At 37.9% G+C, this 27425-nt stretch overlaps 2 protein-coding genes across 5 annotated transcripts; one reads left to right on the forward strand and one right to left on the reverse strand.

The window, feature by feature from the left end:
- Positions 1-1081: 1081 nt before the first annotated feature.
- On the reverse strand, positions 1082-23310 carry CEP89 (centrosomal protein 89). 3 transcript variants are annotated; one of them, XM_062007660.1, is made up of 20 exons: positions 23217-23310; positions 21580-21686; positions 20156-20311; positions 19558-19577; positions 19376-19476; positions 18127-18232; positions 17087-17118; positions 15870-15924; positions 14323-14541; positions 13803-13945; positions 13382-13432; positions 12266-12349; positions 11645-11742; positions 10100-10215; positions 8334-8514; positions 7880-8047; positions 7141-7282; positions 6021-6110; positions 3641-3810; positions 1082-1874 (listed from the first exon to the last, which is right to left on the reverse strand). In XM_062007660.1, the coding sequence occupies exons 1-20, from the start codon at positions 23253-23255 to the stop codon at positions 1661-1663; spliced, it is 2292 nt and encodes a 763-aa protein (XP_061863644.1). In that variant the 5' UTR covers positions 23256-23310; the 3' UTR covers positions 1082-1660. The 3 variants fall into 3 exon arrangements, with proteins under 3 accessions (XP_061863644.1, XP_061863643.1, XP_061863642.1); XM_062007659.1 differs by having other exon boundaries at positions 17087-17115; positions 19376-19577; XM_062007658.1 differs by having other exon boundaries at positions 19376-19577.
- Positions 23311-23521: 211 nt separating this feature from the next.
- Positions 23522-26667, forward strand: FAAP24 (FA core complex associated protein 24). Of its 2 annotated transcripts, none has more exons than XM_062007449.1 (5): positions 23522-23888; positions 24142-24293; positions 24936-25075; positions 25389-25541; positions 26124-26667. In XM_062007449.1, exons 2-5 carry the CDS (start codon positions 24182-24184, stop codon positions 26364-26366), a joined length of 648 nt encoding a protein of 215 aa, XP_061863433.1. In that variant the 5' UTR covers positions 23522-23888; positions 24142-24181; the 3' UTR covers positions 26367-26667. The 2 variants fall into 2 exon arrangements, with proteins under 2 accessions (XP_061863433.1, XP_061863434.1); XM_062007450.1 differs by having other exon boundaries at positions 23522-23751.
- The last annotated feature ends 758 nt before the right edge of the window (positions 26668-27425 follow it).

A 27425-nucleotide genomic window follows, 5' to 3' on the forward strand; every position in this document is an offset into this window, starting at 1 on the left:
TGCACGTGTGTTTGTTTTTGTTAAATCTGAAATAATTCCAGGAATTTATGTCTAAGAATGTCAAATGGGTGATAAGTACATATGTATTTAAAATATCCTTTAACAGGATTTTTTAGTTTCCTGAGCCCCAGAAGGACTTTACCCATATTCAGTTCCCACAGCATTTGTTAGAGAACGTGATGTCCCATAGATGATAACCTCCCAGGGAACTGATTCAGTGATAGATGATTTAAAGTTTAACATAATCTTCTAATGATATGCAAATGAAAAAGCAAGTGTGGCACTGATAAACGTAGAGTGTCCCTGTTGAGGTGCTGTCCTTTGAACCATGTATTAAACCCTGCTCTGATATGAGAGCTGTAAGAGTGGGAAGCAAATGTGGCTTAAGTGCAATTCTAATACATTCCCAGTGGAAAAGCAGTTAAGCCAATATTGAAGGTGTTTTGACAGTCTCACTTCTATTTCTAAGGAACTACCAACATGACAGGTTTGGGTTTTTTTTCCCTGTGAAATGGTTTATTTTTACAAATTCTTGAGACATATTCAAAAAGGCAATTAAAAAGAGATGAGAAGAATATGTAAACCATTTACATTGGACTATCCAGAGACAGCTGTGTGATGCTAATCTTGAAAAATACAGGTTATTGAAAAATAATAGATTTTTGGTACTGTTTTGGTTTTGTTATGGAAATAAAAGGCAAAAAGCTGATCTAACAAGTGGTATGTAAATCCAAACCAGTCACCTTATGTCAATACAATACTGATCTGCACTATGGTGAAAAGTCAACAATTCTGAACAGTGAGGCAAATATGTGTCACAGCCAAAAGCTGGGCACTGCTGCAGGGAATGCTTCTGAGGGAAAGAAGTGGCTTCTCATAACTCTGAAGTGGGATGAAGAAGACAATCAGGAGGAGGGCTGCATCTTTGGCTGGCATCTTGTCCCCTCAGCAAAACTATGGTAGGAACTTTCTGAACCCTGGGATCCTGTAAATCTGCTTAGTGGACAGTTGCATTCAAGCCTCAGCAGCCATCATGAGGATGTATCTGTCTTGTCTGCAAACAAGGCAAACTTCCCTCTGTCCTTCAGGTGACAAGGTTTGTGGCAGAGAGTCTGGTACAAGGCTACCTCGGGATGTCAAGACACTTCATCACCAGCAACAGGAACAGACAACACATATCTGTCTTTTCAACTTTGGTAATAAGAGCAGATTTTATTGAAACTTGACCTTTTAATAAAAATGTGTAATTATATAACATACTACAACATATATATAATTATTTACAATCTTTACCATATTGGGAGCTTTTGGTCTTGCTGTTCACTTGGCTTGTGACAAGGTATGTGTCTGCTGGAATGCTGAGCTTACCAGTTTCTTTTGTTAACTGGACACTTGTCCTTCTGTGTTAACTTAAGGCAAAACATGGTACAGCTTTAACAAGGAACAGTCATTTCTTCAAAAAACAAAGTCATATTTTAGGCAATATTGATGGCACAGCTAGAAAATATTATGTCATTTTGATGCTGCTAAAAATGCAGTAATTTTGAAGAGGGTAAATGTTCTGTCTTGTTGAAAAAGTCAAATTCAGGCACTTGAGATGTCTTTCTTGGATGAGATGTATAATGCATCTTTAATCTTATCAATGAGCTTCTCGTTGAATTTAACTTTTAATAGAGAAGGAAGGTTTCACATCACAATAGCTAAAATCATGTCCATAAACTAAATCTTTCTGAGAGATTTCATCTAAGTGCATGTCAGGACGCGTGACAGTACTCCACATGTCCTTCCCTAGGGATTTGTGTAAGAATTCTCTCATTCTTCTGTTCTCTTTGGATGTGGATTCCCAAATGATTTCAAGTTCTCCTTCGACTTTTCTAGAAAAAAAAAAAGATAAATCCTCCTTTTCCGAAGACTTTTCAGCAGTGACACAATGTGTGTGGCTAAGCAAATTATTAACTACAGGTATTCACATGCTTGAAATGAATTGACTGAGATCCATGCCTATGGACGTGGAAGTAAAGGTGTCCTTTCTCCAGATGTCTTTAGGTAAAAAGCTTAAAGTTTGCTTCTGGTAAATGTAGGCTGTTGTTACTTAAAGGAGTAAGGATAAGGATAAATATTTATGATTTTTACATGTAACCTTACAGGTCAGACAGCTCCTTTCCCTTGCCTGTGTATGGTTGCAAAGCTCTTCTACTGTTGACCCTCTTCCAAGGACAGTCTAAGGCAATTACATTACTGAGACTTTCCGACTTGCATTTAACATCCCAAGTACAGCAGCTGTAACTATTTCAAAGGACTCTTCCACTGCAGAAGACTTACAAAATACACCATGACCTAGAAAATGCATAAAAGTAAGTGTCCTGTGAAATAAGACTTGGGGCATTTATGAACCTGGTTTTCTAGCTTAGAACCACATTAACAACTTTTTATCGGGGCATACAATGTAGTTCATTTAAGGAAATGCAATAATCATGACTCAAGATTATTCTGTGAACAATAAAAATCTTATTATGATTATCAGCTACCTGAAGAACAGAGGATGATACTGCTTTCTCATCAGTTGCTTTAGGCAAAAGGTTGCTGTGACTTTCCAATGTTCTCTAGCTAAGGCTGTAATTATGAGAAGGCTCTACAGAGCAGCTTCTGGGAACGTAAAATTTGCATATCTTTAAAAGCTTTTATTTCTCAAGAAAAATTATAAGCATTCTTTTTTGAGATGGGAAAAATTGTGCTCCCTTGGATGCAATAGGTTAAGTAGTGCAACCCCTGATTTTTGTCATCAGGTGAACAGGGATGATGCAGAAGGAAAAAAAAAAAAATCAAAGGAAAAACACCTTTGTCATGTTTTACAAAGTTTGTCATGTTTTGGATGTAGATTTATGAAAAACAGCACTGAGAGAAGAGACAAAGATGAGGTAGCACATAAATATTGCTGCTGTGTCTGAACAAATGTTACTTTTGACTGTTCTGTAACTCTCTGGGTATACTTTTATTGTGTCACCTTCTAGCCTAGTTACTAAGGTGGAGCAGTGTCTCCTTGAAGTGGGATCTTCCCATTATAATAGATACAGTAAACTTTTATAAGCAATTTCATTCCAGTAGCCAAGTCAGACTTACTATGACTTATTAACTCCGGTATTATAAACTAAATGTAAGTGCAAAAGCACTTATATTAAGCTTTCTGCCTTCACTTTGTTACAGTGCTTATGACTAGACTGACTGTGGTCGGTGCCTTTAAAACAGCTTAATTTTGTAGTCTCCCTAAAGACATATTGTAACTTTAACAAGTCAGGCAGTCAGCTATCCAAATTATCGGCACACTTTCACATACATTTTAAGTTAAACTGGCTTTCCTGCTTAAAACATGAAATGCTACATAAATTTTCAACACTGACAGTCATGATCTTGTGTAGATCTGTTACATTCTTCTTTCTTTTTATCCTGCATGTAGCCAATGTAAGTCATTTATTATCACTTGTTAACAGAACAGGCAGGCAGATTCTGTGATTCAATGAATATGACTCAATATGATTATATGATTCAGAATTTTCTACTATACTGATGGGCTGCATGCAGTCTCTTTCCCCATCTGTTTCACCTGTGTTATCTAAGGGGATGAATTCTGTCTGTGACTAACCTTTTCTGCTTAAGCACTTCCTCAAGGGTTTCTTGTTTGTCTTGCAGCAGACACTGGAGGTGATTCATTTCTTGCTCATACCGCTCAGTCTTCCCAGCAAACTCCTTCTCCTGCTCACTCATCTTGAGTCTGATATCTCCAAGCTTCCCAGCTGCTTTCCTTTTATACATCTGTATGAGTAAAAAAATGTGATTCCAGCAGAAATAAGGACAACTCACTACTAGCAAAAGAAACAGCCAGGGATACTAATTTGCAGTTTAGTCTTATGCCAGTGCTGCCTTGTTTAAGCATGTCAGGTCAGTTGTGATATGGGATTTTTTTTTTTACCTATTTTTTAATTAGAAGGTAATACACGTGTACTTTGTTCTGCATGTAAAACTACTGTGTCCAGTGAGTACCCATACCCTGTGTTTGTCTTAAAACTGTCCTGGTTTTGTCTGGGACCGAGTTAAAGTTTCTCCCTAGTATCTGGTACAGGGCTGTGTTTGGATGTAGTGTGGAAAAGATGTTGGTAACACAATGATGGTTTAGTTGTTGCTAAGTAGCCCTTTTCCTAAGTCAAGGATTTTCCATCTTCTGCTCTGCCATCAAAGGGGTGTACAAGAAGCTGGGAGGGAGCATGGCCAGGACAGCTGACCCCAGCTAGCCAAAGGGCTATTCCATACCATAGGATGTCATGCCCAGTATGTAAACTGGTGGTGGGGGAGTCCAGGAGGTACCAATTGCTGCTTGGGCATTGGTCAGCAGGTGGTGAGCAACTACATTGGGCATCACTTGGTTGGGTTTTAGTTTGGTTTGGTTTTTTTCCCCCCCATGAGTTTTATTTCACCTTTTTATTACCATTATTATATGTATTATTGTTTTATCTCATTTTAGTTATTAAACTCTTCTTATCTCAACCTACAACCTATCTCAACTTTTTCTCCCTGATTCTCTTCCCTATCACTCTGCAGGGTGGGGAGGGAGCGAGGGACTTTGTTGCTGGTTGGGATTAAAACATGAGTGAAATGAATTAGCTGCTAAAACAGGGTTAGTTTTCCAAGATGCAAAGCTACAGCACAGGTTGCTTACCGCTTATCCAACAGTCATGTTTATCGATACATACCATAAAAAAGTATGTGTTATGAGAGTTGTTTAATACTAAGAGGAAAAGTAGCTTCATGTTTCAAAATGTCTTGCTGCTTCAAGTAATAGTTCTTTGGTTTGATGAAGCACAAGTGATTTTTTTGCTTATTGGTAATAATAACCAAATACAATGGTCTAATCTCAAACACCCGAAGCCATTTTTGTACAAAGTGATTTTGCTTTCTGAAATAACGTCCCCATGAAATCACATAAGCACACGAGGAATTGAAAAACATGGCCTGTGTATTGTTGCACATTTCTACCTGCTGCTGCTCTTGACAAAAAGAACAGATATTATTCAATAAGCTTTTTTCCTGTTACTACAAACAGTGCTTAAATTGTTACTGTAGCTGTGGAATGTGATATTTGGTACAGGCTACATGACAGAGCTTTGGCATGGAAGCGTCTCCTTTAATAAAACTGCAAACTATTTAGTGAAGCTTTGAAAATACTGCTATTTATGTCTTACTGCTATAAAGTTATATCTAAGGTGTCAACCACTAAGGTTTTATCTTAATCTGAATCAGAGTAGAAAGTTTTTGAGGAAAGAAAAAAAGTGAATTTCTAGGAACTTGCCACAAGGTCTAGAAACCTTTCCCCACACTTTCCTTTTCAGCTCTTGTAAAGTGTGTAATTTTGAAGTTTCATTTTCCTGGAGGTAGCAGTAACAATGTTAAAAGTTTCAAATACATTTAACACTATATGCTATTACACAGCAATTACACACTATGCTTTGTATTTGTTCAGAGAGTCCTAAAGACAACCTATAATGTATTGTCTAATTAGTATGTTTGAGCATCCTCTGAATTACTAAACCTCTAACCGTATGGGTCTATGGAGGTACTTGATAACTGAACCCTCAAGATATGGTTTTCATTCTTCCAAATCAAATTATAATGGATTTCAAGTTGAAGCATGAGTACAGTCTCAAAAGAGTGGAGGACAGAATAACCAAATATACTATAGAGCAAAAACAAAACACAAATGAAGTAAAATTAAAAATTACTTTTACAACTGGTCATAATTGTGTAGGTGAAGATGCAACTGCCATACCTGGCAGACATGCAGTGACCTGGCAGACATGCAATGTACAAATACAACAGAGAAAGATATTTGTGAAAACTATTTTGCTTTTTAAAAACTGTTTATAAAATGCTCCCTGGGTCTTCCAAAAACAGACACAGATTAACTGCTGACTTTTCTCATTAAAAACCAAAATGTCTTACATAATATTTAGCTTGGAAATGTTGCTTACCTTAACTTTTTCTTCCAGTCTTCCCAAGCGTAGACTGCCTTCTACCATCTTGTTGAGAACACCATGATTCTCACTTTCCAAACACCTGGCCTGCAAACGTACAGCGTGCAGGACTAAATGTAATTATTACTTTAGACAGGACAGACACAGTAAATTCCTAAAAAAGCAAGACTTATGTGCTCTTTGGTGTCTAAGCCACAAAATGCAGAAATAGGATGGCAATTGAGTGTGTATCATCACAATAAACATAGACAAGAGTCTGCGACCCAAAAGAAGTAGAAAAGTTTTGTTTTGTATATCAAGATTGGCTTCCAACTGTTGGATCAGTTTACACATGGCTAGAGAAAGACAAGCCATAGTTGATTTTGGTCTGCTTTCCATGGACTTACTCTGCACTTTTTGCATGTGCAAGAAACTTCTGTGTACTGTCAGGTGGAGGTTTCAGAAGAGAAGAACATGATGTCAAATACTGCACACTTGCACTATTTTAATAAAGTTTAGTGAAATGGTTTCCAGGACCAATTTGAAGACAGAGTGTCCAAGATCTTGTAAAGAAAACGAATCATGCCTATAAAAAGCCCAGTAGCTTCTATGCCTGACACTTCCACTAAACAGAAGTCACTCCAAATCTCTCAACCAGCCAGAAGATCAGAATGACTGCTCACTGAAAGGCAGTAATAATGTGCATCCACAATAGAAAGTCCAAACAGTTCACTTTGAAGATAAGTTTACCTTTAGATTCAGAAATACATATTAAAAATGTGTAATTGCATCCTACTTTTCAATATGATCAGCTTCTACAACTGAAGCCAATCTCTAAAGTCAGGTTAAAAATTATTTTGAACTTGATATATACTATTGTAGACCGTTATGCTGATGTAAGTAAAGGCTTAATTATGTTGCCTCTAGAAATTATGAGAGTTGCTTTTAATGAGTTTTCTAGAAAAAATACATTGCTGCATCTATCCCATCTGCAAAAGCTTTTTTAAATAGCTAAATCTTTAAACTAAAATTACAGCTTTCTTTTTAGAGTTCAAATTAACAATAAGTTGTGCTGGTAGGATGATGATGACTGTGTGAAATATCAGTTAAGTAATATTAATTATGTCAAGGCAATTACCAAAAAAATATGATGATCACGTTCCTGAGCTATTGTCTCCACCAAACCAATAAGATTTGCTAGGTAGTGATGTGCAACAGCTTCTTTTTCTGTTGCTTCCTCCAACTGCAGTTGCAAAAAATTTATTTGCTTCTTCAGTCGCCTATAAAATTAACAGGAAAAAAGAAAACCTTCAGATTGGGAATTAATTACAGCATTAAAAGAACTTGCACTGACTCTGCAGATCCACTGTACAGGTCTCAAACAATTAAATATACCGTGAAAAGCACATTGGCTCAAAAGTATTTGTAATTCAGGGCTGTTTTTCTTTATAATATTTTGTGTGAACAGTAACAATTCAAAAGAATGGCTACAAGCTCCTCTTTCTTAAATATATCTATCACAACAATATTTTTAAAGAACTGTGAGGCCAGCTCTGAACCACTCAGGTGCACAAGGTCTGCAAATAGTGGAAGACACTATTTTTCAGGTGAGTACACAAGTGATGAATTGCTACAGCCAACTACCAGCATTACAGATACAGACATAGAGAAGTATGCACGAAAGCCTATGAAACCTGGCAAAGTCACTTGGCAACCAGGCCTTCATTCATGGCAAACGTGTTTAGGAAACGTGTTTTTTCTGTATTAGGTGGAAATTAGACACTGTGAGACGTCAGACAATATTTTTACAGATATTTCTGCTGTTATTTTTAGAAATACCAGTATTTCTCTATAAAAAAACAAGAATGTGATATGACCTGTTTGTCTTTTTTGTCTTTTCCAAGTCAGTTTCCAGGATCTCCTTGTCAGCCAGGAAGTTATTTTTCTCTGAAAGCAGGTTCTTGTTTTGAGCTTGCAGTGATGCAGTCTGCCCCATTAGATCTTCCACCTCACAATGCATTTTCTTCTGCTCCTGCTGTAAACAGCTGCAAAAGCCAATAGCATAGAACAGGCATCATGCACAGACCTACTTCAGAACAAAGCTAAGTTACAGTTGTATACCCATGCAGAAGGTACGAAAAGGATACTTTGAGGATGCTTATTGTTAAATGGTGACAGAGGTATTACGATGTAATGAAATGTGAAATCATGAGTGAAGCACAATACAAATAAAATTATTCTAATAATTCACCTCCTACCTACAGTGATGTATATGCAGGTATGTACATATGAATGCTTTGCAGAGCTGTTTTTGCAAACCTAAACTCTTACCTTTTTAACTCATTCACCAAAGCAAAGTGCTCCTCTGATGCTATTCTGCCATCCAGTTTGGCTTTCAGCTCTTCACAGGTAGAACGCAAAGCTTCCAGCTGCTTCTGATACTCTGCTAACTGCTGCTCTTGACTCCGTTTCTTTTCTTCTAAACTTACTATCTGTTTGGTCAATTTTGCACCTTTAGGGAGGGGGGGAAAAAAAAAAAATCACAAGTGGGTACAGCAGAACTAATTCAATCACCAAGTGAAACTCAAACTAAACCAGTAGTATGTTAGTTCCTAGTTGCTCACAGCATTACATAATAGGGGATTTGTCAGTTTGTTTTGTACTTCATCAGTTCGAATGTTTTTGTTTTGCTGTCTCAAGCAGTTTGTTTTGGAAAAATGCCAAAACTTCAAGGCTCTAAGGTATTTGCTCATTGAAACATCATTTTACTCTGACAAATCCTCTGATTCAGATTTTATTAACTGGGAAAAGAACCTAAAATGGAATGTGACTTGTAGCCTAGTAGATAGGACACACAACTAGAGACTGCCTCGTCTCTATTCACTGATGTCTGAGTTTTTTCTGTAGAACATATTTCAATCACTGGATAGACTGCCAAAACAGTTTTAGGAACTGAATGGAACATCAAGGCTCTTGTTTCGTTGAACGAACTCCAGCAATAGGTCACAAAATCTTTCAGTATTTACTGAGGATGTTCTGACAACTCCTACCAGAGAGTATTTTGAGATTTGGCAAGTGGAGCACCTGACTTCTGGGGGTATTGTCTGGCCTTTAGTATGATGAGTTGTCATCTTCTATACACAAGAGGGATAAATAGAGATAAAACTCTAAACATAAACTCAGAAAATGTAAAAGCAGAAAGGAGAGTATTTATGGAATTAGGTGGCAGGTGGACCAAAGATTTCAGAACTGGAGTTTGCCATGTAGGTTCACTTAAGGAAACTCTTCTCATCAGCAAGATGTTAATTATACACAGTGTTTTTCAAAATGTCCTAATCTGTGAATTAAGATTCAATTTTGCTTTTTAAACTTAACTAAGAAACCTTTCATTTTGGGGATTCTAAGTTGTAACATGCTTGTTCACTATCTAATATCCAGCCAGCAGGCTATTAACAGGAACTATCCAGAGGAATCTACTGCTGCAGAAAATAACTACCAGCAGGAAAATTAATCTTCTCAAGAAATAACATTAACAGTCAAGATGAGGAATGTCAAGTGTTCTGAATTCAAGCAAATACAGATCTCTGGTAAAACACAAGTAGGTAACAGATCTATTATTTGAAGATGTTTGTAAAGTTAAGCAGTATCAAATTATAGAAGTGGAAAATTAAATATATTAAGTGATAAACATTAGTTACAAAGCAGAAAATTTTAAAGTACACCACTTAAAATTGAACACTTACATAAAAGCAAACAATACTTCACAAATACCAACTTGTAAAGTTTAAAGCGCTCTTAAATTCTGAAAATTATTGTATTGCTCTTTTAACAGTTTGGTCCCTTTTTCAGAGAAAGCAAGTCAAAATGGAGTATGCTGTATAGTGTCAACAGGTGATACATTTCCTTTCAGCATCAGTTGACATCTAGAGCTTTATCTCATATTAGTGTTACCTGCATTCAGTGATGCTTTGTAGGCATATATGAAGCTGCAAAATCCCCAAACCCAAAAACCGCACCAAAACACAAAAGCCCCACACAAAAACCTGCAGTACTCTCATGGGTGCAGTTCAAATGACCAGCAACTCAGGCACTTTTACCTTCTTGAACATGTTGCCTGCGACTGTCTTTTGCTTTAGCTTGTTGAATTTTGAGTTGCTCCATCAACAATCCATTTTCTTCCAACACCAGCTTGGCCTGAGTTTGCAGCTGCTGCCTGCAATGACAACTGACTTATAAATAAAATATCATTAAAATATTAACATATGTACAAAGAAAAAAACACAGCTAACTTCCAACAATGTAAATGTGGAAAATTGCATTTTAACCTCTTTAAAAAGCAAATTAAAACCCATCATTCAAAGCAACGTCAGGAGCCAAGGTAAGTTCATTAGAGACATGAACTTACAGCCCTCAAAAACATCCCCAACTGATAGCCCCAAAAAACTCTCCTCCAGGCAAAACAGTCCCAGTAATCTCAGACTTCTCTCATAGAAGAGAATAAAGCTACATCATGGTGCCAGATGGAGACAGCTCCATTGGCAAGAGTAGCCTAAATGCAAACAAAGTATAGCAAAATAGACTGTTACCAAGGATTTCTGATGACTGTAACTAAGACAGTGTCCATCTACTTTGTTCATGTGTGGCCTGACCTAGATGAAAATGCATTCTTATTGTGTATAGGTCTAGACAGGGACAAATTTCCCCTACCATTAAATAATATTCTGAGTAAAACTTAAGCTGAAGCATGCAGCTAACAATTAAAATAGCAGTCTACCCTGAAGGTGGAAGTCAGCTTATGCTTGTATCCATGAAAACCTCTGCACCCGGGAGCTTATAAATTCAGCTGACTGACTTAATATACTGCAGTGGCCATAGCAGAAGGAGACAAAGGCACAACTTTGACTTACAAACCAGTTAATAGCTATGATAAGAGTTCATACTATTTAACCACTTAAGACTGTCTATGTTTTCATGTGAATGGATAACTACGAAGACTGAATGACAACATTCATTCATTACTCATGGCAGGGAGGTCAGTGCTGATATGAGTTGCCAAGTATTACCAGCTGAAAGAAAGAATGGAAGTTTTTTTCCATCAAAACTATCTAGGCTGGAGTTGAAGTTCAGAAAAGTAATGCGAGTCTTACTGGACAAGTCATTGAAGTACAACTCTTTTAAACAAAAAATTAATTTCCTTTGTAAAACTGCAAATTTCAAATTGATAGCACTAAGATCACATTTCATCCACAGGTTTAGGCATAAGGAACAACTCGCACACTGCCAAGGCACATCCTCACTCTGAGCTCTAACTTCCACCATGAAGCTACATTGAGAAACAAAATGTTCAAAGTTGCTGCAAAAAGGGGACTGGTTAGTAGAAGTGTCCAAATTCAGTATGTAAACTGCAAGGTTTGGGACAGAATTACATGGGTTTCAGATGCAAAACTGCACATTCACTATTTCGTCTTTATTTCAAAAGTAAATCAGTCATGGCAGATCAGCACTGTTCCAATAAGCCATAATGGTGACACTATTAACTCTTTGGCAAAACTTAATTTTCCCTTAAGATCTGTAATCTTAGAAGTTTGCAGGCAACAAGCAAGATGATGAGTAGCTTTTGAAATCAATTTTTAGTAACTTACCATTCTGTAGGGGTAATGAAGTTAATTACTTGGTTATGCAGGTCTTCATTCTCCTTCACCAACTCCTCAACTCGTGCTTTAAAATTCTTCATCTCTTCCTGGAAGACAAAGGACACCACATAACATTTCTGATTCTTCTGTTACCAGCGTATTATCACACTGCACATTTTAAATCCAGGTGTGCATACTGAACTTCTACATTGCTTCATCAATCTACTAACAATTGATTTAAAATAACAGGCATTTGAATTGTGACACATTTTTGTAAAGTATCATTTGAATTAAGCAAGCTGTAGACCCCTAAAATATGGATTTAAAAGCTGAGTACACAGGCCTGTAACTGTAAAGGCAGCTGTACAGGACACTGAATCCCCATTATAACAATAGTAAATTCTTTCTACCACTGACCCTGTTTATGGTTTACTCAATTCAGAGAGCACAATTTTTATACATCTCAGTGTAGTACCTGCACCTACATCTGAACAGGCCAAGAATAGGCAAACCAAGTAAGATAAGATAGCAGAATAAATATGCATGGTAAAGTAAACAAAAAAATCACTTTCAAACAACTTTGACAAATCTCATTTTCAAATTTTTTATTTCCTTTAAATGGCAACTTGCCTCATATTCAAGAATTAAAACTTCTTTTTCTCTTATTCTGTCTTCATATGCCAACAGCAGGGGTGATAAATACTTCATATCCAACTTGAAAAATAAAATCAAAAATTAATTCCTATAAATCACAAACCATGATACTGTCAGTATTTTTTACTTCTCCTGCTAGATATTGCTATTTTTTAAAGCTACTAAGAGTTTTCATATATGCCTTGAAGGCAAAAGTGCAGCACTTAGACAAGCAGACAGACCATCATATGCACAATGCTGCTGCACAAGCATTCAACAGTATTGCTTTAGAGGAAGCTTTGGAAAGGACAAGGCTGGGTACTTATATTTGCACCTTCCACTAAAAAGTAGCTATTACCTATCAGTACATGTAACAGCAAGATGTGTATGCAGGTGAGTGCAAAACCAAACTGAAACACTACAGTGAATACAGTTACTAATCAAATTTAGTCCAGATTCATTAATAAGTGGGAAAGGAATTTTTACACTCTCATCTTTGACTAAATGATTCTTGGCTATTATAGCTATAAAGAGCAGAAGGACTTTCCTGTTTCTGTATAGTTCTGAATAACAATGAGGAAGGAAAAACTTAATATTAGTATTTCAAGAAGAAATTGTTTCACATACTACAAATGCATTCAGTTTCATGCCTCTTTGCCAGAAGTTCATAGGCTACTAGCAGAACCGTGGCCATTCCTACTATCAGAGTCACTGAAATATGCTGTTTTCTTGTAGTGTCACCTTTAAATAATCTCAACAGAAGACTGACAATTAAGCAATAGACTTTTAAGCAAACTATGTTCTGGACAATACTCAGCAAAGTCAGTATTTTATCATCATCAGGGTAACTACTTAATTTGTATTTAGTAGTTCAAAGTGAGTGATTGTCTGCAGTCTGTAGCTTACTGTAAATTCAGTTGGCACTGCACACGTTCACTGCAAAGTTCTGCCCTACATCTTTTTGTGCAACAAACAGAAACATTTATAATAATAATCTAGTAGTATGTGATGGTTAAGCAGAGTAACTAATATCCTGAATATTTTGGTTCCAGTAAAGAAATTCTGTTACTTCAAAAGGAGTGAACAGTTCAGTGAAAATGTTATTTTACTTACTAGCCATGGTGGTGGTGGTCCTTTCATGGGTAAACCTTTGACTTTTAGATGCTAAAGGAGATTTAAAAAAAAAAGATACTGAAATTACGTTCTGCTTTTTGAAGCACCAGCCACTGTCTACAGCACTGTCTACAGCAGCCACAAGTATTATCCCAAATAAGCTTGTTTCTAATTACATGTGTTGTATATGTAACACACACTCAACAAAGTCAATAAAATTGGAAGTTCAAAATCTTACTAAGATAGCAGAAAGTCTAACTGCTTAGTTAATTATAAATGCTTACTTTCAATTTCAGAAAAAGCCTGTGCTGTTTGTAGACTCTGTGGCACATTTAGAGAAGATAGTCTTAAAAACTCAATGATGAACGAAAGGACAAGGGGACATTTCAGTAAAAACTCTCGTTAAAATCAAGATTCTCACCTCTTCTTCAGACAGTGGCCTGAATTTAGTTTGATAGCGACTTAATTCTACATTTAAGCGATGGACTGTCATCTTCAAAGCATCATTTTCATCCACCAGTTCTTGTGCTTGTTGTCTGAGAGAAAGTAATTCTGTAGCCTCCTCTGATAAAACAAATACCCACCAAGAAGGTTCAATCAAAATTCAAGAAATGTTCACAATAGTTTTTTATTTGTAAGGAAAAAAATCCCAATAAGCTACAATAATAAGAGAACTTATCTCAGAATACTGTAATAGAAGAATCCCATGAAAAATTACCAACAAACCCCCTAACTTTTCAAGCAACCAAATATTTTTTATTCATGATCATGTAAGTACTCTTGGGAAAAAAAAATCTACAAATGTAGAAAATACTGTTCAGAAACTACTTCTGCATAGATGTTGCTCAGATGAAAGAGTGGAAACCTGCTACTGCAGGAATAAGTAGCAACAAATTAGACAAATCAAGATAACTACAGAACAACTTATATGTTTCTCCCACCTTCTTGATGTGATTCCTCTGCAGCTTCTTTAAGCTTTATGTTTTCTTGTTCTAGTCTCTGTAGCTTTAATTGCTGTTCTTCCATTTGCTTTTTCATTCCCTCGAATTGTTGGAGCATAGCCTGGAATGCCTTGTTCAGAGACCAGTTTTCTTGTTTTAGTTCTCTGAACTTTTCTTTAGTCATATTTTCCCGAGCTTGCCTTGCCCGAACAGAGACATCTGTAATGCCACAGTACAGTGTATTTAAATGGAATTCAGACTTAAATACAGATGTCAGCAAATTATAATCCTTTTATTCTAATATTAGCATTATGTGTGAGTGATACTTTTTAAGATATAAATCGGCTAATGGCTTCCAGAAGATAAGGCCAGAGAGAATAAAAGAAAGTGGATTATGAAGGAGAGCTGTATAGTGGAGGGGCAGCAAGATCTGTTCTGCTAGACACTGAATAGATTCCCTCTTTAATGGGAATAGAGTCAGCAGATCTACCTCTCCCTAGCATTAGTGACTACAGAGGTGACACAAATATCCACTGCAGGAAGCACTGTATGTGCCCTGGATGAAGTCCTCAGTCCTCTTGATCTCTCCTTATTTTATCAGCTATGTAGTGAAAGCTTTACCCTTATTCCCTATGAACAGGCTTCAATGATCTGTTACTGAACAGAAGTTACTTTGTTCTTAAAAATGTAAAATTTTAGATCATCTGCAATAATCATGGATATATTGTTGCACCAATAGAATAGAATTACTCTTTCAAATTCTTATTTTTATCTGTATGGGCTAAACAACTTGCCTATTAAAATGAAGGCTGGAATTTTACCCTTACCATTAGACTTCTAAGAGCCAGCATAATGTAATACCATACAGCCATGACTACAACTTAGTACAGAACAGTTCCTTAGCACATGATATATAAGAAACCCAATAATTGGTTTAGAAATACAGAGCTCTGTCTTGTTACTGATTTCAGGCAGTTATGGTCACTGTTAACTTCCTGTGAGAAGGTGTAAGATACTTGAACAGCATAGAAATACAGAAACCCCATGAACTTCATGATAGGCACATTATCCCATCCATGCAAGATGCAAACTTTAGAGGTGCTGTGCCTGGAATTGTTCCATGGATGCAATAACATACTACATTACGTGGTAGAACATGTCACCGAATGTTTACCACTTCAGTTGCGATGGGATACTTAATAATAGTGCAAATAATAGGTGTAAATTACATATATGGGATTGGAGAGTTTCACTATGACTTGAATTTCATTACATCCTTTCATAATAATTTGAGACTTGACAAATCACTCAGGAAAATAAAAACAAGTCTAAACCATCAAACATTAAAAAGCCTACAACTATTGTTCTTATACATACCACAGAGCCATCAGCACTTTCTCATCTCCTGTACAGGAGAAATACTTTTTCACACACATACTCCCCCAAATTAGACTTGGAGAAAACAAACAGGAAAATGTATTTTTATCTACAAATGTATATTGTTAAAGTGAAGATGCATAATAAAGTCACAGAAGAATCAGAAGTACCTGGGAAGGGTGGAGGCTTTTCACATACTAGATTTTCAGCTAGTGATTTTTCTTCCTAGCAGAGAAATAAAAAATGAACAGCATTGCTATTAGAGAACTTAAGAAACAGAACTTTTGAAGCAGTTTCTTTTTTATCAGCAACACTTAAGGCTGGATTCACTACTGTCAATATATGACTTGTCAATTACGTATCTTGACATCATTTTGTCACTGCCACCAGTCACTTGTGGACACCTGAAACTGTTAATATTTTCTGTAGTTGTCAGAGATGTACAGTTCTGAAAACAATTTTATGGCTGACATAAAAGTTACATAACCATAAAGCTTCTTGACCAATAGGATGAGTACTGCTCACACTTGTTAATTTGTATAAAGTAAGACTTTAGCATAGTCAATTCAGATACAATAATCAGCAAGTTCATTAAAATGTGAAATGTTCAAAATAGTTGAAAAACTTTGTTGTCCCTTTGCTGATGGAAAAAAAAAAGTACCTATTTTACTTTTGCAGAAATTTCTTTCAGGGAAGAGCTTCAGGCTGAATTCATACTAACATATTTACTTGCATTAACATCACGTACCTGTGTTAACATGATCAATGTGCAAACTTTCTCCACATTTTTATGAAACAACAGTGAACTTCTGTAGGGGTATGATGCCATGGAATGTAACATACTGAGATACTGATGACTAAATGAGTCAAAACTCACAATTTCAGAAAAAATATATGTGGCCAAGAACTTAAAGTGATGCTAACAATGGAAGAACTGTCCATTTTTGTAAACAGTATTTCAGCAGCTTGATCTGAGAAACAAATCTTTTGGGTATTCTTTTTCAAGCTATGAAAGCAGTCAGATGGGCCAGATGGAAAATTTGATAAAAATCTGGTGAAGCCAGGCTCATAATTTGAAAACTGTCAGTGAGAGCTGTCTCTTGCTGTAACATCATGTCTCCTACTCTCAGTTCTTTCTTTCACAGGAGGAACAAAAGAAGATGTATTAGAAAAAAACCCAGAACAACAAATAGACAACTTGTTTAGCCTATTTACTTTTACAGTCATATTTTTTCAGAAGGGATGATTAGCCATTCTTGTACTCCAAAAGAAAAAGATTCCCTAGTGGCAATAAATCAGTTTACCTTTACTTGACTGTAAACTGTCTGCTCTTTGTAACACCTTTTTTCAAAAATGCATCACAAATTAAGCTTCATATAAATCTTACCTTTAAATTCAAGTCAGGATGTTGGTCTTCTGCTTAAGAAAAACAGATCTTTCAGTCAATTGAAACCAAAGGATTTCTAAGTCTGTAAACTATACAGGATTATATGCATGTATAAACACATATTATATACTGAAAATAAGGAAGCCCCCTGAACCCACCAGTTAGATCACTAACTTTCCATTTGTCCTTTCATGGTATATCAGGATACTGATGTGAGACTTTGCTTTATCTCACACTATATAGATGCTACTATGGAAGAAATGAAACTGTGTAGTTGTCTTACACTAGTATTTTACAATTTGACCAAAGTATAAATGAAATACTTTCACTGACTTTTACTGGGCTTGAATCCTGTTGCTTAGAGTGATAACCTGAGACTGATGATCTTGTTCATCTCTCTGTTCTGTCAGAACCTTCCTCTGGGACCTGATGTACACTTTTAAGGCCCAGCCTTTAGAAGATGGCAAGAGCAATACAAGTTGTGTAGAAGGGATAACCAATCCTAGCATCATGCCATTTGATTGTTAAAAAAAAATTCTTACTGCTGATTTTTAGACACTTTTTTTAATCCCAGGAAAATGACTGACTAAAATATTTTCTTATACCTCTTTAGTTTTTTATTAAAAAAAAACCCACAATTGTAGTTTCTACCTTTTCTATTTTTTTTTGAGCGCAGTCACACTCCAATAGTTACCAGAATGTAAACTAGATCGATTCTGGCACGTGTATCAACAGAGACATAGTAGAGAACAACTGTACTAGACAAGACAAGAGTTCACAAAACTCCCCGTCTCTGTCTGATACTGTCCGATACTGTCTGATAGTGGATGTTTAGGAGTTTCAGTTATACAATGAACATAGACCAATCTTCCCTCTGTATGGATGTTTAATTTTCTGTAACTAGTGAAAATGTTTAAGTTTTCAGTAGCATTTCTTTCATTGTCCTTTTTTTTAAAAACAGCCTTCAATTTATTTTATACAAAAAGTCTTTTTCCCCATAGTATTAAAAGGTGTGGCATTTTGCCTTTAGGTGTATTTACCTTCTGTTTGCACATTTGACTCATCCACCAGCACCTGAAACTCAGTTTCATGAGAAGGCAACTCTTCCTTGTCAGCATTAGCACCAGGAGATGGTGGAAACTCTTCCTGTGTAAAAATAAAAGAAACCTATCTAAATCGTGGTAACACTGTGAAAATAGCTCATGTCTTGATATCTGAATGAAACCTTTAATGTACTGACATTCCAGCCACATTTGGAATTGTACTACAATATTTTAAGACAATAAATGATAAGACATATGTAAATAAAATCTGAACCTTAAAATGGTCAACAGGAAACAGAGAACTATGATAGTCATTTAGTTCTCAAGGCAAATATTGCCTATCACCTCATTCAGTCAGAGGAGTCTTTGAAATTAACTATGTTTCCATGTTTGATGTGTTGTGTCTAAACTTGCTCTTACTAAAAGATCAACCATTTATCTACTATATCAGAGCACTGAGAGGTTAATGAATCATTTTTAACATTGGCTTCACTGGTTTTCCTCTGTCCATCATATACCAGTTTCCCCACATATTCCACTCACATTTTTCCCCTCCCCTTCCCTCCTCTTACTGACTACTACCTCTTCACCTCAGGGTGTTTTCTGATTCCTTTCATATACAGAGCATTGCCTCATTGCATTTTTGCCTCATTACTTCTTCATGTTTGTTAATTTTTTGTATTATTTCGGACTGAACTTTAAATGTGCCTTAGGAGTATTAAGCTGCTCATTCCTGGTTAAGACAATCCAAAACTATAACACAGAAATATCGACTAGTCTTCAAGACAACAAGGTAACTTACTTTGTGTGATTCTGAATCTGTCCCTATATGTGTCTGCTCAATAGCATAACACTGAACCATTAATTAAATTTCCACTCTTTGCAAGTAAAATTCCTAATGCTTTTAACAAATAATGTCCTATATAAGTATCGCACTCAACATAACATAATGGACATTTTAAAAGACTACAGTATGCACAGTAATTATACATAAATCCATTGTTTTCCTAATAATCACATATAGAATCACATATAGGCTCCTAATAATCACATATAGAATCTGTAAGGATCAACAAACAAACCTGGGTCATGTAGGAGGAGTAAATTAACCTCAAAAAAGCATGTGAAATAAAAATTGAATAAATGTCTGAAGGGTAAGAAGATAATGAAAAGCCTCAGAAATATTTAGTATTTGCATTCATATATTAAAACACAATAAAGGAATCAACATATCTGAAAATGTTACCTTTTTATTTTTGCAGGGAACAGAATAAATAGCATTGGTGTTAAAGTTTTCTCCCTTGTTCTCGTTATTCTGACTACTGGACTCTGCCTCTTGCTCAGCATCTGAAAGATAGGTATCCATGTCTTCATCCTCACCGTAATTGCCTGATGTTTCCAGGGATGGTCCAGGAGATCTGTCACTACCATCAAGTTTCCAGCTGGGCCTGCAGGTAGAAAGAAGTTTAAAGCTTGTTTCAATATGTTTTAATCTTCCAAAAAACATAAACACCTGTAAAGTAGAACCATCACTCTTACAATATGCACAACAATCCAAACAGCTGACACAGACATCTCAGCTTCTGTTTGCTACAAACAAGGAATGTAGCCGACTACTTTTTCTTCTCTATCTTAAAGAAAATGACAGATTAAGAGACGGAAGGTTGCTATTGCTATTGAAAGAAGGGTCTGAAATAATCATTTAGCATAATGGAAATATATGACATAATTCAGGTGGTTCCTCAGTGGTTAACTGTTTGTGTAGTTGATTGTCATTTGGTAGAAATAATGTATGTTTTATTTGTGACTGCTGTACAATCCACATCTCCCTCTCAAGATTGTAAACATGACATCACTTTATGAGAAATGGAAGAAGGATTGTAGACACTTCAGAACCAATTTATGATACAGTGAGAAAAAAGTAAATGGCTGTGACAGCAGGAGTTTGCTGTGACTCTTTGGTAAAATTCTATCATTGGTAGATTCTATTTCTAATATAGACATCAAATCAGAAAGTATACATTACCCCATTCCAAGCTCTGTAACTGTTGCATATGGTTCAAAACATTCGTGTTCCACACAGGTGGAATCATTTTCAGAAAGCGATCGCTGCCGAGGCTGAGGAATAGCAACAGTGCGCCCTGTCAGTGCTGTTGCAAGGATAGCTGCTGCCAGAGCAGATCTAGAAGAAAACAGAACAGAACAATGAAACAACACTGATGTCTCCTCTGTGCTCCACATTTTCTATTTTCTTCCGATTGCAAAATGTCTTTGACTATTAAAGCAAAACAAAATGTTCATAGTTAATGAGCATAAACATGACCACTAAAACTGCTAAGGGACTGGCTCTAAACTATTAACTCCCAAAATAAAGCACAAAACTGGGCAAGCTCTAGTAATGCAGCTAACCAAGAGTAAAGTACAATACCTATCTGTTTTCCCAAATCACATGCATGAAAATCATGGAATACACTGAGTTACATTCCCAAAATTTACACTGATAATTTTCAGTACATAACACTCACTTGAGCCTAAATAAGAATACTACCTGGAGTTGTGTTTAAAAAGTGTTCTGTGTTCTGCTATTTTGTCTTCCAGTTTGAATTATTCCCTACTCTGAACCTTTTACTGATGACTCTGAAGCCATTAATAAGCGTTGGCACATTGCAAACTAGGGCAAGCCTAAGCAGACAGAAATGCATATTTGTGGAATGCTGTGGAGTACAGAGGAAGGTAAAACGAACAGGGGAAAAAACAAGTAGGAACAAAGATTAAAGGAAAGAAATGGTGAGGGCTGTAACAGGAATGACAACAACTAGAGGTCAGAAAGGTGAAAGCAATGAACACGGATTAGGTAGGAATGTTACAGATACTAAGAAGACTACGGAAAACAACCAGAACTGAATTAAACATAGAAAAAAGATAAAAGAAAAATGGTAAGAAACTTGCATTTTCTCTGTATGTACCTTGCCTATAAAGCTAATTCAAGTCTGATCCAATGTGGGTTTACATGCCAGTTTAAGTCTCAGGGTTTTTTTTAAATATGCAATAAAATGGCATGTTAGTAATGTTTAATTTATGCTTTTCTGAGGAGTTAAAATTTCCTGACTCAAGGTACTAGTACTGCTACAATCCTACACTATAGCAACCAAATTTAAAATGGCCCTAATTTGAGACAGTCCATTTGTCTTTAAGTGACTCAGATTTGTAATAAATTACATATTCATAATGGTCATTGACCTGATTATTCAGCATGCTTAGGAGTAGAAGAAAAAGATGGATCTTTAAAATTCAGAGAAGAGTACTCCCCCAATTAAAAATACATTCTATTTATACAAATGTTCATGTGAATTCTGCAGCAACGACATGCAATTCTTCTAATCATGCTTTTCTAGTGTGCTAGTGTAGTTGATGAGAAAGAAATAATCCAAAAAAAACCTCAAAACCTACCTGGGCCTTTCTGGAGAAGGGTTTGGACTACGAGGGGGAGGGGTGCGGGGAACTGCAGGTTTAGGAGCTATGGTAGCAGCAGGGACCAGGCCATGAGCTATATGTTTCTAAACAATTTAAAATAAAATTAGTTGATGATGAATTTGAGGATCATAATGAAAAAAAACACACGATTGAACATGCAACAAATAGCAATACAAAACATCAAAAGGAAGAACAGGTGCATGCAATTAATGAAAACAAAAGACTTGACATGGTTCCAAGTTTAACATGTATGAACAGCTGCTAATGAGGGTTAGAAACATAATTTACTTAAGACCCACAAATATAGGTTTTCCACCCACTGTATCACTATCTGCAGCAATGGAAGTTTAAGTTACTCCATTTGGGTTTCTGTTTTCCTGTACATACACACGAAAAAAAGAAGTACTAGACATAAACGTTTTTCAAAACACTTGAAGGCTGCTTCAGTGTAACAATGTCCATCCCTGTCCTGGGCAAAGGGTCTGTCAGTCAGAAGAGCAGTATGAAATGTAAGAAAAAAACTATCACTAAATGACACGGTTTTTAAAGGATGATATGAAATACCAGCTCGGAAAAACCGGGACCAGAGTTCACCACAAAGAGTACTTTGAATGGAAGAATCATATCACGGTTGAGGCTGGAAGGGAGCTCCGGAGATGGAGCACAAGTCCCTGCTCAAAGCAGGACCAACTACAGAGGACTACATGGAATCCTGCCCAGTTGGGTTTTGTGTATCTCCAGGGATGGAGACTCCACAGCCTCCCTGGGCAACCAGTCCCAGTGCTGAATCGCTCTCATGGTATTTCTTTTTATGCTATTATGATGTTGAATTTGGTATGTTTGAATTTGTCCCCGTTGCCTCTTGTTCTCTCGTCTGTCTAGTCATCAGAAAGCACTGTCATTGTGAAGTCTATCACCTTGTGATAGATGTTACTTTTTTTATGGACTAAACCAGGCTGTGTCTGCGAAATTTTTTTGCAAGTATACTTTGTCTTCTCTAGTAGGATCCTGAACAGGTGAGCTGGGAAATATTTCTGTCAGCTGCATCAAATAACTAAATGATGCATGACAAAGAGTGTCTCTTTACTTGGTCTTAAATTACAAAGGCACTGCTCCCTAATTCTGGAAGTGCATCTGTCAGACACTTTTTTTTTAGTGAAGCCTGCTGACTGGCTTACTGTGTTTTACAATGACTACCAGGGAATACAGCTGAACTTCCCATCAGTTCCGTTGGTGGCAGTGAACGTGTGCCCCGAGGATCACCCCCGCAAGTGCTGGAAGCGAGCCAGCAGCATTTCCACTGCGGGGGCTGCAGCGCCCGCCGCTCCCAGGGGCCGCCCCGGAGGAGGTGGGTGTCGGGACGCGCCCCCCGCCCCACCACGGCAGCGGCTGTTCCTGGAGCAGGGGCAGGCCCGGGCCCGGGCCGAAGGAGAGCAGCGGCCTCCGGACACTTCTCCGCACTCACGGTTCATTTATCGCCCCGTTCTCCACTTCGGTCCAACCGCTCAGCGGCCACCACCTTTCCCAGGCCCCCCTCCCCGGGCGCGGCCCTCGCCTGCCCCGCCGGCCCCTTCGCAGGGACGGAGGCCCGCTCCGGACGCAGCGATACTCACGAAGGGGCTCTTCCGCCCTCTCCTGAGCAGAAACGCCATCGGGCCGGCGCAGGGACGCGGCTGGGGCTCAGGCTCGGCCACGCACCGCTTCCGACGCTTTCCCCGTCGCGACCCGCCTAACAACAACGACACGGCCGATTCGCTGCGGGCTCGCACTCCCCCAATCAGCACGCGCCTTACTCGCCCTAGCAACCTATCACTGGCGAGGCTCGCGCCACCTCGCCGCCTCATTCGCTCGCGGGCGGCGGGGTTCTCGCTTCCTATTGGCGGGCGCCGCTGTGGGGCAGGCGCGCGTGGCGGGCGGTGTGGCGGTGTGGCGGTGAGGCGGTGAGGCGGTGGGGCGGCTCCGGGCAGCACAGCGGGGCCCTTGGGGCTGTTTCCCCTCTCCTCTCACAGCGGGCCGCTGGTGAGGGCTCGCTCCGGCCCCCGGTGGGTGTTGCTTGCGGTGGTACCGACTCGCCTTTGGCTCTTCTCGTTGAGGCTTAGCCTCAAAGGCTCCCGTCTCGCCCTCAAGTTAGAACACCGCCTGAAGCTGGTAAACGTGACCATAACCTTTCCCGGCGACTGCCTTCTAACCATCTATTTGGGGCTTGTGCCAGATGAGGGAGGGACATGCCTCCGAAGTCAGCTTTGTAATTGAAGCAGACTTTCTCCCAGCAAGGGTGGATGAAGGTATGGAGTAGGCGATGTGGGCTTTTTTTAACCATCCGTGTGTTTTTCAGACTGAGTGGCAGAGTTGTGTAAGTGGAATCTCCAAGCCCACCGCCTCTGTAAAAGTAAATAGTTGCTTACTGATTTTGGTGTGTTAACCATAACTGTAAGGCAGCTTTGGGAAGGAGACTGTCTGTTCCAGAGTATTGAATCATATCACATTTAGTTTGGTACAGGTTTATAAAACATATTAATATCTCTTACTTCTTGCTAGGATGTAACTGTTACTGAAGCAAATATTTAAAGGAGGTCTGATGACAACAAAAGCAAACTTTCCTGTGACAGCAGGATCCATAGTTGTCCCTTATGGGCATGTGATTGGAAATGAGAAGTGGAGAGGATCAGAGTTAGCCCAAAGGATACAAGGTAAACACAAACGAATGGTAAGAGGAAAAATAATTCAGACAAAGCATTCCCCTCTGTCGCCCAGCATTGTTAAGATTGGCTGGAATATGCTTTGCTCTGGGCCTGACCGGTGCCATATTTGTGGTAAAGTGTTTATTAGCAGGCTCAAAATTCCTGTTTGTCTATCATATATCTATGTGATCAGTTCTGTCAAATTTATATGGTTGCTGAGTGCTGTAGAAAAGCACTCAGGATCTGCTTCAGTGGGGCTATTGTGAGTACACATCTCCACTGAAGTCCTCTGAATTGATGTGGATGCTGGGACTGTGCATTCATATGTTGTCACAGCAAAAGGAATTAAGAGGATCTTTCCAGAACAGCATGTGTTGTGGTTTTTTTTCAAGTCCAGAGTTTATTGAGAAGCTGTAGCACTTTCAAATCTGCAGTTTGGCTTTACTAATTAATTGATATTACTAAAGGCATCAACAGTACTTTGCACTGCTTGTCCCAGTATTGCTTGAAGAGAGGAAAGGCTTTTAAAGAATATGGAGTTTCTTGTCAGGTCACTAGGACTATTGACAGGAAGGTCATGCCATGACATAGCTATTAGTATATTTTTAACTACCATTACTGTATTTTTTCTTTTTACAATCTGACATTAAGGGAAGATTAGACTCATCTTTGAAGATGGCCTGGGACTTGTGGATTTTCATCTTTCAAACAGAACTTGCATTTTATATATTTCTGAAGCAGATTTGGTTGCGGGGGATGAATTCAAACGGAAACTGGTTCGGTTTAGAAATGTAAGTGTTACATAAAGAGAAAAGGAAATGTTTTCAGCTGGTATTTGTTTATTCTGTGCTTCTGAAAACACTCTTCTTGTGTTACTTTTAAATTCTAGTAGAACTAAATTTTTGTGATAATTTGCACCTGAAAACTGAAAAATTGTGCAGCTGTGTAGTAGTGCTGTATTCAACCTCAGTGCTGTTGCTGCAGTTTTGCTTCTTTCTGATTTGCTTTCAGGCAGCTCATACTTGACAGAAGTTTTCTCTCAGTTGCACTATACCAGCTTGTCATTAACAAGGTCTTTTCTCCTTTTTTTTCCTTTCAATATAGGCCAGCACTCTTAGGGGAATTGTAATTATAGAGAAAACCCAAATAAGTGATCAGTACTTTTTACCAGTACAAAAGTTTGTTGTGCTAGAACTTGGAATGGTGTTGCTTCCTGTGGCGAATCAAGGAGAAGCTTCTCAACTTATTACTCAGCTAGTAAGTTTGTATGTTAGTGGGCAAACATTTCTTAAAATATGGGACATGAGAATTACCTGACTCCCACAGTCATCACTCATTCCACAAAGAATACTTGGAATCTGTAAGGAATGCAACATATTTTATTCTTTGAATGTAAGAAATACAAATCCTGCAACAGTAGCACAGTAATATTGTTCAATGGAAAGAGAGGTCATTTGGGAATAAAAAGTGGCTTTTAAAAATGTGATCTTACACTGAGGTGCCACTGGATAGCGTTAGGCAATCCTTATTTGATCCTCTGTGAAAACTGACTTGAGATTTTGGTTTATCTCAGGCTGAGGAAATTGTTCTTGTGTTGTTTCTCTTTATCATTTCTCTGATTGCATCAACAACCGACAAAATCATTGTTTTCATTCATGGTTGGTATTAAGAAACTGTTGGTTTCCTCAAAACCCATAATAAGGGCGTGCACTTGAGAAGGGAGCTTGTGTTTTAAACTTCCTAGTGATTGCAATGAACTCTTTTGAAGTGAAACTTTTAAAACCCCAAAGCAGACCTCCAGCAGAGGGCACACGGTATCACTCGTTTGTTTTGCTTCAGGTCCGGGAACAAAGTAAGGATCAGAGCAGTAACCCCTTTGTTCGTAAGCAGCGCTCTCAGCTGGCCGAGCCGTCCGTGTTCCGGACTGTGCTGCAGATTCCAGGGGTTGGAAAGAGCAAAGCTCTGCTTTTGCTGCAGCACTTTAGCAGCATCCACCACCTTTGCAACGCCTCTGTGGAAGAGCTTGAGCTGGTAGTTGGACAAACGGTAGCGCAACAGATTCACACTTTTTTATGTTCCTGACATGCATGTGTAGTACTGTTTTGGAAAATAAAGACTTTTGTTTCTTGTAAATCATAAAATTTTGGTTTTAATAGTTGCATATTAGGACAACTTCTGTATTCTGGTAACAGCTGGAGGATGTTGACGTATTGATATTACTCTCCTATTGCTGCTTAACAGCTGTTCTGCTCATGCAGATTGAGCTGTGAAAAGTGCCTTGGATAGAGGACTGTGAAGTGTTTTACATCTATCTTGTACAAAAAACCTGAAAAGCCATTTGCTTGCTTACTTTTGTCTTCCAGAAATAAACACCTTGTTAATATGTGTGTGCTGTTGTCTTTTCACTAAGTGGAGATGTGAGTTGCAGTGCTTAAAGTTAGCATATATTGTTTTATAATAATTGATTTTGCATTTATTGGACTTCCAGTGGAAAGTCCTACTGGAATGAATACATCTCTGACTTTGCCTTATGTACCAATTAAGGAGCTGTGTGAAAATCTTCTTTGATGCCACTTCAGTTTTGGGTCACAGCAAGAAGGCAGTTGAGCAGGATTTTCAGCTCTCTTTTGTAAACTGAAGAAAAGTGAATAATAGAGCCATGGCAACCTCTGTAACCAATCTCATCCTCCACTTAGTGCAGACAGCAGAGAGACTTATTTAGAGTGATTCCTTACTTGGGATGCAAATATCATTTACTGAATAATAAACATCAGAATTTACAAGACCCTAGAGCAAGATAATACTTTCTTACAGCTAGAGAATGTTTAACCTTCTTTATAAATCTGTTTATTTAGACTGTTCCCTCTCTCTCAAGACTGTGTCACTTTACTGTGGAGACTGGATTTTACCTCTAAAGGTATGGGGCTAGTGATGTTGCAAACACCTTACTAATTCAAATGGCAATCTGCTCCATGCATTAAGTAAAGCTCAAGGTAGTAACAATTTGTACTAATGGAGTAAGAGACTGAACTACTCATCTATTGCAAACTTTTATTTTTAGGGCTTTATAGTAGCCTTCTACCTCCTTGTGGATAGAAACTTGTTACAAATAGACCTCTGGTCTAATAAAAAAATGTAACT

This window comes from Colius striatus, chromosome 14 (assembly GCF_028858725.1).
Source record: "Colius striatus isolate bColStr4 chromosome 14, bColStr4.1.hap1, whole genome shotgun sequence".
Taxonomy (NCBI): Eukaryota; Metazoa; Chordata; class Aves; order Coliiformes; family Coliidae; genus Colius; species Colius striatus.